The sequence below is a fragment of the Corticium candelabrum genome, chromosome 7, assembly GCF_963422355.1.
Source record: "Corticium candelabrum chromosome 7, ooCorCand1.1, whole genome shotgun sequence".
NCBI classification, from domain to species: Eukaryota; Metazoa; Porifera; class Homoscleromorpha; order Homosclerophorida; family Plakinidae; genus Corticium; species Corticium candelabrum.
Window position 1 is genome coordinate 60982 of NC_085091.1, and position 12537 is coordinate 73518.

General features: G+C 42.4%; 3 protein-coding genes across 3 annotated transcripts; all 3 read left to right on the top strand.

The window, feature by feature from the left end:
• Positions 1-31: 31 nt before the first annotated feature.
• On the top strand, positions 32-10059 carry LOC134182374 (coiled-coil domain-containing protein 50-like). The gene is made up of 9 exons (XM_062649770.1): positions 32-126; positions 195-257; positions 322-436; positions 512-566; positions 8210-8245; positions 8301-8401; positions 9113-9209; positions 9276-9344; positions 9401-10059. Exons 1-9 carry the CDS (start codon positions 75-77, stop codon positions 9899-9901), a joined length of 1089 nt encoding a protein of 362 aa, XP_062505754.1. The 5' UTR covers positions 32-74; the 3' UTR covers positions 9902-10059.
• A 125-nt stretch (positions 10060-10184) lies between these two features.
• LOC134182375 (uncharacterized) lies at positions 10185-11601 on the top strand. Its single transcript, XM_062649772.1, has one exon. It carries the CDS (start codon positions 10212-10214, stop codon positions 11037-11039), a length of 828 nt encoding a protein of 275 aa, XP_062505756.1. The 5' UTR covers positions 10185-10211; the 3' UTR covers positions 11040-11601.
• Positions 11602-11676: 75 nt separating this feature from the next.
• Positions 11677-12536, top strand: LOC134182376 (uncharacterized). Its single transcript, XM_062649773.1, has one exon. The coding sequence runs from the start codon at positions 11701-11703 to the stop codon at positions 12364-12366; it is 666 nt and encodes a 221-aa protein (XP_062505757.1). The 5' UTR covers positions 11677-11700; the 3' UTR covers positions 12367-12536.
• The last annotated feature ends 1 nt before the right edge of the window (position 12537 follows it).

A 12537-nucleotide genomic window follows, 5' to 3' on the forward strand; every position in this document is an offset into this window, starting at 1 on the left:
GACAATCGAAGCCATTGTTACAGGAACCTGCACTGCGCATGCGTTGAAAGGCGTAGCTCTTCTCTCTTCTCATCATGAGCGAGAGCGACCACATTGAGTCAGGCGAAGAAGGGCACGTCGAATCAGGTGATCAACATTATGGAGTTACGGAGTTACTTATTAGTCATCTAAATTACCAAGATTGTGTTCAATAGTTCGCAAAGAGTTTGCAGTCAAAGAAGATGGCGTGCTGGCTTATCGTTTACAAGAACGAGAAAGCAAGTCGTGTATTGAGTAGTACTCCCATGTTTGCCTATAAGTCTGTTGCGTCTTTACGTATAGTTGAAGATTTCTACAGTGAAAATGTTCGTCGCAACAGAAGTATGAGAGAAGACGTGAGAATTGCCAAACAATTGGAACGTGAAGACAAATCTATAGCAGCTGTTTCTCGAGAAATGTACTTTGTTGTGAAATGTAGTTGTGACTAACGTTGTACAATTATTTATGCATTTTTGTGTGTGGTGTCGGGTAGAGAAATGAAAGACAGAGAAGTGGCACAGGCAGTTCAAGTACAATTGATGAGGCAGGTTAGACGTGCTCGTGTGTCTGTGTGTGTGTGTGTGTGTGTGTGTGTGTGTGTGTGTGTGTGTGTGTGTGTGTGTGTGTGTGTGTGTGTGTGTGTGTGTGTGTGTGTGTGTGTGTGTGTGTGTGTGTGTGGTGTAAACTCGACCCAGTTTTTCTGTCTTCAGCCATTCCCATCAATGTCTATCCTTGGCGGAAGAGACCGGTTTCAGACCGCCCACTGAGGTCACTAAATGCTCACCATTATTGCACCTTGTTTCAGATCTGTGATTCTGTTACTGATCTCTGTCAGCATTTACAACCACGCAAATGGCTCGGGGGGGAGGGGGGAGGGGGGTTAAATTATGCAAGATGTAAACCAAGCTGCCAATGGTCCCGTAAATTGTCAAAGACAAGGCACATTACACTTCAACACATCAACTGCCTCTCAGCCATTTCTTGTCTAGACCCATTCGCATCGGATTCGGAAGCTCTGGGGGGACTCACAGCGCAAAGACATGTAAAATGCCCAGATCGTCCGACAAAGACAAAACTCCCGTTCAAAAGCCACATTAACTCCCTAGATCAATGCGAATATATGTGTAGAAAGTGATAGGAGTGGTCTCCTGGCAATTTGTGAAGTGTTTGCACCACGCCGCCGTTGTGACCACAGCATGCTAGCAAGGGCTGTTACCAGGCATGTGGAAATGTGCCCAAGGCAGCTGGCACAGAGTGTACCCTAATGGCGGCATTTAGTGATGTCAGTAGGCGGTCTGAAACCAGTCTCTCTCTTCACCGAGGATTGACAATCCGGAGAATATGATGAAGGCGGAGAGAGACTGGGTCGAGTCTATGTGTGGTGCTATAGCTTAAGTGGTTAGAGAGTGCATTTGGAGAAGGCATTGGCTAGCAGTTTGGCAGCCGGATGTCTACTGCAAGGCTAGAGGTCAGACACTTCCTGTACGGACTCGTAAACTATGTAACACCAGCAGCCGACCGCTCCTTCCACCAACCGTAGACAGGATAGAAGCAGATGCTACTGCTCTTACGAATTTTTCTCAACTCCTGTTGTCAATGCAGGCAAGGGTGGTGACCAGTATGCTGCTGCTCCCGCCCCACCAGTCACTTTGCTCCTCCTCGCCCTAGAGCGTCCATTTAAAGTAGAAGTCTCACCAAAATCAACCATTTCTTAGATTAAAGCTGTCACTTTATGACACAACTTCTTGCACTGGCATAGGAAGCGGGGAGCTGAAGCCCCCTCACTTAGTGTAGGAATTGAAATTTTCTGTGCCAGTGACTTTTGCAAATCTGTTACGGTTTGGCGAGTGAGGTAGTTTTTGCTTACTCATGATGACATCCACGGTACAGCCCCCCCCCCCTTGTGAACATTTTCCTACACCACTGCCTTAACCGTTTACTGCAGACTTTTACCATAACGGAGAAATAAAGCATTGAAATTTCCTGTGTGGGCGTGTTTAGTACCCGTATGTGTCTTCGGAGTAACTTTTATTGCTGGTTAGCAAGGAGGACTGATACCTATGCACATTTCAAGATAAGGATTGTGAGACATATGGTAGCAAGTTGTGATTTATTGGCTAAAGCAAACTGTGACCCCAAAGTTATCCTGATATGTTTCCTCTCAATTATTTGTATATTACATTTGTGAAACTTAATTAGGCTTGTGCTGGGTTTCCTTTGTTTGTTGGTACACTTGTTTTGAACCGAAAATGAGTGCGATTTCTCAGTCGTTTAGTCTCTGCTTTGAAAAGTTTGTCATGTAGACACTACACATGTGGTGAGCTTGGGACACTGGGCACTCTTGGTTTTTCTGCAAACTATGCACTTCAAGACCTTAATTACAACTACCACAGCAATTACAGGTTGTTATATATGTTGTACGCCCACACATGCCCGCTATTAATTGTCATTACAAATGCTGTTGGGAGATGAGTATGCTTGCTGTACATCATTGAATAGAGGAAATCTATCTATGATTTAGGTAAAGCATCACTGGTAGGTTAGTAAGTAGCATACAGTACACCACGCAAGTAGCAACTATGTTGGTACAACCATGGAGCCTCAAAAGGAGCCCCTTTTAGATTAGTTTATAGACCATGTCTCGCTGCATTTTGGGTGCGTTAGGAGCACTTGGCACAGTTAAACCCAAAGTATTTACTTACAAATGAGGACACAGTAATGCGTCGTATACATACAGGGAATCGTCTGAACAACTTGTGGCCCATTCTCTGCTTCTGTGGCTGGCTGGACATACGCTTCATGCAGGAAGATATTGGGCCTTGTATCGTCTTTCAGCAAGTTTAGTATTTGGTTAGAGTTCTCCTTTAATTAAATCAATTGGCACAGTGTAGAAGTGCAAGACTGGGTTGGGGATATTGGAGTCACACCGATAATTTTGGCATGAGTATTAACCCTTTCCATATCGCCCGTAGGTGTACAAATCACCTGAAATTCTGACGCGAACACATATCACCAAGAATGTACTAATTGGGTAGTGCGCGCACGTAACCTACAATTCATTACCTATTATTCGCAATTGTAGCCACATTATAGAAGCGAAAATTACAATACATAGAGAGTTGAAAAGCCTGTTAATTGCACTTTCGAATGATACAAATCTCATAGCTATTGATGATTGTTTCGATGTGTTCATGTCAACTTCCTGTCTATGCTACACTAATTGAGTCGCCGATGTCTTCATCATCGAAAAGATCTGCTTTCTTGTGCGTTGCATCGTCGTCTGGAGAGCTAATAAACATATAGAATATTAGAAAACGGTTTGAAGGATTGTTCTAGACATCATTCTCTAACCAAAACATACGGGTACCTAGCCATTGTAACAGAGAACATGCCGTTACTATGGGCATAACTCAAATTATCAGCAACGGCCAATAGCCAAACTTGCAACACAGCTACTGAAATGCATACTGAAAAGATATCGCAAAAAACGAAACGTTTAGGCATGAAAATGATGTACTTACAGCGCGTCGCGTCATCGCTGTCTTTACAAACGGAATATCTCACTCGTTCTCCGTTGTATCGGCCTCAAATGATGCGTCCAAAGCAAAACACATGCAAGAAACGTTTGAAAGCATTGTTTTTGCCTGCAAAGTCTTGGCGAAATCCAATCGAAGAAATAATACGGCCAGAGCGCCATGGACCGTCTCAGCAAAAATTGTGACGAAGCCGCATGCGCCGCTAAAATTTTGCCGTATGTATAGACACGCCCAAAGTGTGTGCCTAATGGCTAAAAATATTAGCAGATGACGCACTTGAGACATTCAGAACTTTAGTGAAAACGTTGTTTTCTGCTTTGTGACTGTCGGACTGTATGTGCGCTTGTGGAGGGCACGCCGGAAGCGTTGTCATTGCACATGCACCATTGACACATGACTGCTGGACCACTAGCCACTTCGTTTGGAGAATGGAAACATCTGGGACTTTGTAGGGTTGCAGGTTCAAGTCACAGTGATGGCGAGCTATGGCATAATTTCCTTAAGCAAGAAACTTACACGCAATTGCTTCTCGACTCAGGAGTATAAATGAGTACCTGGTCATTGACTGGGGTGGACATGACTGCTGGCTTGACAGTAACATCATGCAGCAGTCGGGTACTTGTGGGCCTTGGTGTCCAGTCCCAGAGCTGCCAATGTCTCTGGATGACTCTAGCCAAGCTCCCAATGGATTGTAGCGCTTGGCCCTAAGCCTCCAAGTAGCACGTGGAGGCCCTTTCTCTATAGGCAGGGGGAGCTATCTTCATAACTGACCTCAAAGTCGACGTCGAACAACGTGAACATTTATCCGTTTGTCTATCATTTGTGTGTGTGGAGGTGTGGAAGTTTCTTCATGTTATGGTGGTTTGGAAACGTGTAATCTTTATGCTCTTTGTTTTGAAATGTTTTTTGCTGTTTTTGCTTTATTTGTCAGTCTTAGTAGAGTTTTGCTGCTTTCTAGTGATATGTTTTTATGTTATGCTGCAAAATATGCTAATTTTTATATTTTGGCATCTGTTGAAGATGAGCCATGCATGCAAGAAGACATACAGTGTAGTGTGGGATCTGATGGTGTTTCATTTTAACCCGAGGCCCGGATTTGCGGGCTCGAGTATAGTAATTGTTTGATGACCGGACGACCAACCGACCGTATATATAGTCGATTAGCGCAGATGCAAATGAAGCTATTCCGACCAATAGACGAGAAGTGGTGTCATTACCGACCAATAGACGAACATGATGATATCATGAGGCGCCACCTCTCTTTGTTTGGTAGCTGCTTCTAGGCAACAACCAGACGTCTAGCTAGAGAATCAAAGCAGCAGGAACAACAAGACGCCTAGCAAAGCTGCACAAAAAAACCAGACTTTTACATTCTTGTGAGCTGGAAATTGGTGGTGAGCTGCTTGTTTTGCTCTACATTTGTAACATATGTTTCCCACCCACAAACAGAACAATGATCAGGCGCGTTACTTCATCACGTAAGGCAATCGAAGATTGCCAGCCGACCTAGGGTTGAGGCTCTCCGACTTGTAACATTTGGCTTGTTCCAGCACTTCGAAACAACTACATTTGTACAGTGTAACATGCATGTTTTCCCCCATTACGACAACAATCAGACGTCTAGAGAAGCTGCACAAACAACTAGTCATCTAGAGAAGCTATACAAACAAACAGATGCCTAGAGAAGCTGCAGAAACAACCAGACGTCTACATTCTTGTGAGCTGGAAAATTGGTGGTGAGCTGCTTGTTTTGCTCTACATTTGTAACTTGCCCACCAACAAACTAAACAGAACAATAATCACGCGCGTTACTTTATCACGTAAGGTGCGTCGAGGCCACCCGACTTGTAACATTTGGCTTGTTCTAGCACTTCGAAACAACCTGATCTACATTTGAAACGTGCATGTTTTCTCCCATTACGACAACAACCAGATGTCTAGAGAAGTTGCACAAACAACCAGACGTCTAGATTATTGTGAGCTGGAAAATCGGTAGCGAGCTGTTTCTTTTGTTGTACGTGAGGGTTTACCACTTGAAACAACGCCTAGGCTAGATACATTTGTAACGTTCATATTTTCCACATCTAATTTTGTGTTGGCTTTGGTGTTACCTATGCCACGCCTAAAAATGCTCATAGTGGCTCATTATGACGTCAAAAGCTGCACAAACAATCAGACGCCTAGAGAAGTTGCACAAAGAACTAGACGTCTAGAGAGCAAAGGTTGTAACATTATGCTTGTTCCATCAATAGTGTCATCTTCTGAAAGCCCAAAACATTGTAGGTGCATGAAATCGTGTTTTGTTCACTGAAAATCAGTGCTGCTTCTTTTGTTCCTATCTAACCGAAAGCTGGTTTTCGTATGTGCTCTATACTTTCGCTGTGCATGGCAGTTAGTTGGTATTGTCTAGACCATTCTGTCATAGCGCGACTAATTACCTTCAAGGTGCATACCTGTCAAGGGTTTGCACTTCTAGTGCTTCTTCATTAATTGTGTTATGAGTTGTAAAAACAGGGCTTTGCAAGAGTAATGAGACTTGGCAAGTAGCTTTTTGGGGTTAATCAGCTTTTGGGGGTTAATCAAATGACTTCCGGTCTGTGGGCTATGTTGGTGGTTGGTTGGCTGGTTGGCTGGCTGGCTGGCTGGCAGGCTGGCTGGCTGGCTATACGTCTTGTCATGCTTCAGGGACGAGTTCATGCATCATGTGTGGCCCAATTGCAGAGCAATGTCCCATTATGTCGTACATGGCAACCACAGACAATAGATGAACAGTTAATCAGATGCACGAAATGTTCATGAAAAGTTTTTACCAGAACAGTATAATTCAAGTTTGTGCATGATTGCCAAGCCTTGTCAGAAATAAACAGCAGAACTTACTTGTCTACAACTGCTAACACAAAATCTACATAACCACGACTGATAGTTATGTCCCTTAGGTGATATCTCTCATTACTGTAATTTGATGACTACAGACGTTTTAAAGACTTTGCAGTCATGTGAAACAATGTTCGCTTTGTAGGATTTTAGATAGATGTGACAAGTAGCATGCTTAAAGGAAATAACATCTAAATTTGTAATGTTCACGACAATCCTATTATGGTTTTCAGAAGTCTCATTAGCTGTGGAAGCGACGGTGTAAGCACAGCTTCAATGAATACAAAAGCACAGTACAGTGCTAAACCTTCGGCCGGTGTATGTAATCACGTATCTTGTCAAGTGATATTGTTTGCATACTGAGGTTTTAGCCCAACCCACTCGTCTCAGCTATGTTCCCCTTTGCAAATTTCCATGGTGTGCCAAATTTGCTCACATGCACGGAACGTGTTTGAATGATAATGTGTGGAAGAAACTGCTGGACATGCAACTTTTCCCAATTTTATCATCTGGAAGCATTTATGGAATATAGATAAAATGTCTGCATCTAAGCTAGTAGATGGAACGTATCAGAAGAATATCAGGAGAGGTATCGGACTGAGACAAGAAGATTCGGTAAGAGACCGACTGGGAGATTGGTTTGTAGAAGCATCAGTACAGGTCAAGAGGTCTCAGGTCTTGTATATGAAAAGGGCTTTGGAATCATCAAATGCTCTTGTTAGAGCACTCGCACTTATGACGTGTAGAGACAATTTAGGACATTCTTTGAGGTATCCTGTTATCTGTTTGCTGTAAAGTGTAGCAAATTGAAGTTTCTGCGTTGACTTAGTTTTATTTGTGTTCTGTTCTTGTCTTGTTTATGTAGAGTCTTTGTTGGTATGCTTTTATGTTACGTCTTGTGTTGCCCCTGCTAGGGAACTGCAACTGTAATTGTTGCGATAAGAAATATATTATTAGTTCTGTTGAAGACGACACTAGTGATTTTGCAACAACACCGTGGCCGCTCAGCCATGCACACCGAAAATTCAAGCTGTCAGACTGCAGAAATAAACACTGTGGAACAAGCAAAATGTTACAAGTCAGGTACAGCTACACGTACCGTATGGCACCTGAATCCAGCACCTTAGCTCTCTAGACGCCTGATTGTTGGTGGGAAAACATGCACGTGCAAATGTAGGTTAGGCATTGTTTTTATGTGCTAAACTCTTATGTAAAGCAAAGGACTAAACATCATGTACAGGATGGACGCCCGATGGCCGAATTCTCGTTAGCAGCTACCAAACAAAGAGAGGTGGAGCTTTATAATGACATCACGTTCGTCTATTGGTTGGTCATGGCATACTTCTCATGTATTGGTCGGAATAGCTTCATTTGCATCTGTGCTAATCGAAATACGGTCGTACGGTTGTTGGTCAGATGACTACTATACTGTTAGCCCGGATATCCAGGCCTCGGGTAATTACTAGTTTAATTAAATAGTTGTCTACATCTGTGGCAGGCAGTTAGTGCAACAGGTTTGTTTGATGACTCTCTGTGTACTTCACTTGATTGATTACTGTAAATCCAGAAACTTTAGTACTTCTGCCCATGAAGTACGTGTAGTTCGTACACATGTTATTTTGGTACAGGACATCGGTACTGTACTGTAGCCGAATTCAAGTGCATCTATGTATAAATTTAGTATTCATGTTATTTTAGTACAACCAGGTATCTGTACAAAAAGAACTAAAATTTTATGAGTACGAAAATTTCTTGATTTACAGTATTCTTATTCGTTTCAGGAGTCACAGATTGCTGATGAACAAAAGAATGATGAAGTATGAGACAATAGTAATCATAGCTATGCATTGAATTATGGCTATTTATTGGAAGGAAATCGCTCGGCAGCTGCAGCTGAAGGAAGAACGGAAACTGGAGAGAAGGAAACAGAAGCAAGAACAAGAGGAAATGCTTAGCAAAATGCAACCTATTGGGTAATACGACATTCAGTTGATGACATTACAATAATTGCTTTATTTCAGTCATAAGAAACGGGACTTTGTAAACACCACGTGCTTAGCGAATAGTATGCTCAGGATGGCATTGGCTGGAATGACTTCTGTTTTGTGGCTGTGTTTGGATGTGGCTATGTCTGTCGTGCTCAGGAATGTGCCACACCCTCAATGTGGTCCAATCACTGAGCAGATTTTATGATTTGTTGTATATGGTAACCAGAGACAATGACCATGGACGAACCACCAATCAGATCCACGAAACATTTATGAAAGAGTTTGTTTGTTTGTTTGTTTGTTTGCTTGCTTGTTTATTGAACAGCAGTAGGACTAGCCGATATGAGGTTCAGGTAGTTTGCTTCAGATAGTCATATCTACAATGCTATACTTTGATGGTCGCTTGTACGTAGATCTTTGTTGTGTTGCCTTTGCCGTCCTGGTTGGATATATAGACTACTCTGTATTTACCTATTTTGTATTACGTTGCTTATTCAGGTTCTTTTTTCTTTGTTTTTTGTAATGTTTGTGAGGTGAAACTGATAAAGCAAAATGTCATGCTGTTTTAAACATTTATTTTAGTATTTACAGTGAAGTTACTGCATAATCAACTGCACACATACAAGAACGCCAATAGCTGTATAGTTTAGTAGATAGATGTCTTGCCGTTAAACTTACCTTTTGTTGTCTTTATAGACTTCCTATTGGTGTTGGTGCATTTGTTGAACTTCCTCCTATCTCTGGGGAGGTTGATATTAATGATGCAAGATTGGCTCAAGAAGTTCAAGACTCAGTAATGAAAGCTTACAACATCCATATAAACGTTAATGATGACTGTGTGGGTGATTTATGTGATCAGGAATATGCACAAGTGATGAATGGTCAGGAAGAAATTGACAGGAAGATAGCAATAGAACAGCAAGACGAGGTCAGATGATAATGTCACTCAGCCGTACAACTCATGTCATAGACTGGTATGTGAAGGAGCTTGCTCGTCATCTCCAACAGAAGGAAAAAGACAAAGCAAGAAAAAGGGAGCAAAAACTATTGCAACAGAGAGAAGAAATGATGAGATTGCAACAACAACATCACGTACAGCAGCAACAACCACTGAATGCTCTTCATTCCAATCAACAGCTCCAACAAGCACCACAGACATTGCAGACTGCCAGTCATGTCACTCAGCATCAGAGAACTACTCAACAGCAACCAGCACCTTTAGTGGCTTCTAGCTCTCCCAACACAGCCAGGAAGCAATCACTTCCAGGAAATCAAACACAGCCACATGAAGCAGCTGGGAGGTCAGCAACAACGCGTAGTGCTTCAGCAACTGAACTGGCTCACACGTCACCAGAACAGCAAGATTCCGCATCCTCTACTGTATTTACTTACAATACAACTTTATCAGGGCAGAAAGAGGGGATGTCTGATGTCCAACTGCTAGCAAAACGCAACTACAAGAGGGGAAGTAGCAAGAAGAAATGACAGAGTGAAGTGAGTATATATCATTCCTGCAATACATTTAGGCGTTGAGTGTAACAAAAATCACTCTATGAATTGCATTAATTTTTGACTATTAATTAGTAGTGACGACGGCATCTTGTAAAATGGTATTTGCAATGACACGTATACAATTACGTTCACTCACTGTTCAGTTGTAGCAAACTGAAAATGAACACGCGGTTAGTAATTGTCCAACTCCCCGGCTGCCCTCGAGTTCTGCTTGTTGTTTGTCTCGATCATGTGACATCACGTGCTGTGCTTGCCATCTTCAAAGCGAATGTTTTGAAGAAGAATGAGTTTGGACGAGAGGAGAGGAAAAGATGTCACGTCGCTGACCGCGCGTTCTGTGCGTACTCGAGCTGAGCTGTACCGCAGTAAATTGCGAGGAGAAGAAGAGCTGAGGAAAGAACAGAAAGAGGCGGAGTCTCGTAAACTTAGAGAAGAGCAAAGACTAGACAGAGACCGACTGTTGCTACAGGAGTCTTTACGCATGATACGTGATGTCAAGTACAGTCCGAACATGCCAAAACATTCTTCTGATTCTTCTCTTGCGCTGAATTCGAAGAGACATGTACAGCAAGTCCCAAAGCTGATTGTTGGCAGCAGTTCTCCTCTTCTTGGCCAACGTCAAGCACCTGAACAACTTTCACAGGAACAACGCAGACACAGCTCAGATGTACCAAGACGGCTGAGAAGTACGTTGGAAGGAGACCTGCACAGAGCAGTCAAGAAAGGTGCTGATGCGAGGTGGGATCGATTTCAGAAGGAAAAGATGAAAAAATGGAGTAGTCTTGATTTGGATATTATGCAGTCAGATACTGAAGGTTTGAGATCAGTGGCTTTCACACCACCACTATTGCAGAGATCACTGGTGCAGAAACATTTGCACACTCGGTCTCATTCTCCCTCTCCTCTGAGAAAGATCAGTGAACCTGCTTCTCCTTTTAGTTCTCCCAAACTATCAACTCGTTCAATAAGCATGGGAAATCTGCCTTCTATAGAAGCGAAGTCATCTGATGCATTGCAACAAAATTCTACTTTTTCTAGCACAGGGTCTGCTAGTGTTCATTTACCTCCCATACATGATAAGAAAAAACATGTTCAAAATAGTGAAACATGAAACAATATGCAAATGTATTTGTGATGATTTGATTATTTTTGTTAATAATCTTGTTAACTTTAGTGTAGTAGATTTTGTATGACCCCATCACACTACTGATTTTCGAAGCTACATGCTGTGTACATGTAGATTTAATTGCTGATTTATGGTAAGCGCATTTTTTCAGTTTATGGTTATTTTATTGTGATGAACAACAATAGATATAATTACTGCATTATCACTGTCTGCTAGTAAATGTACATTAGTAACGCTGCTTTTCGCTATGTAAACAAATTCTAGTGCATGCAAATTAGCTAAATATAGGACTCAGGAAACTCATAAATTCGTGAGAAATAAATTATCCTCGATCTCTTAATTTTAGAGGTATTTGTAAACACAGTACAACGTAACATCTAGGTAGTAAGTCCTTGATGGCGGTTGCTACTTCAATCTGCGGGTGGTCGTGCAAGTCAGAGTGCTTTTGCAAAAGCTGTTATCTTTCTGAGTATCGTTTCATGGTGAAACATACCGTAGAAGCCTTTCCACTGTATAATAATAGTGTTCGAGTTTGTGTAAGTCGTCGCTTCGTTATTTCAAGTGCTCCTCCCCTATAGTATTAGCAGTCTCATATAACTTGAGACGCGCTCCTAGCCGCCCAGATCCTGCGGCCATTGCAGATTCAATGTCAACTCACCAGACAAGCGTGGGGAAAAAAGAGGACAGACTATTGTCATCCTCTGCAAGGAGAAGAGCTCAAGTATTTAATGCTAGAGAATCGTTTCGTCTCAAAGAAATGTGTAGTGCAGTAGATCGAATGAAATATGTTCGCGAGAATGGATATCGGAAAGAGAAGGAAGTCCTAGAGCAGACGTTGACCAATCTCCGATCTTCACACATCACTCTGCCTGACATTGGTGCAGACAGAAAACTGCCACGTTGCGCAAAGCCCTTGACAAGAAAGTCATCCGCCCCTGGACTACTTTTTGGACTTCCACGTGATGTTGCAAGTGCTCGTAGTAGTGTGAGGTCGGTACAAGCAAAGAGGAAGACATCTGAACCAGTTCAGGGCTCAATGATGGTGACACCTCGACGTCAGAGAGCCACAGTGGAGAGTGACATTGACGAAGTGCAAAGAAAGAGTTTCACAAGAGAAACCATTGGGCCCAGACGCTTGTCTGTTGTGAATAGCGAAATGGAATTCATTGAAAACAAACTAAAGAGATCAACTAGCGTACTGATAGACTTGGAAAAGTTGAAAAGTGTTGAAGCAAGAGCAAAGTCACCAAGTAGAAAAAACAGTAGCGTGAGCTTCAATGAAAGCGATGAAGAGCAACATCAACCCACCTAAATGCATGACTTGATATGCATATGGTTGCTATATATGCATGGCAGCTTTGCTCTAGAGATGCTAGCTAGACAAAGCTAGATATTCAGCTACATCATTAACATCATTAACTAGGCATGCATCCATGAGCAGTTCACTGTTGCATGGTATGCTTATATGCAACAAATACATTAT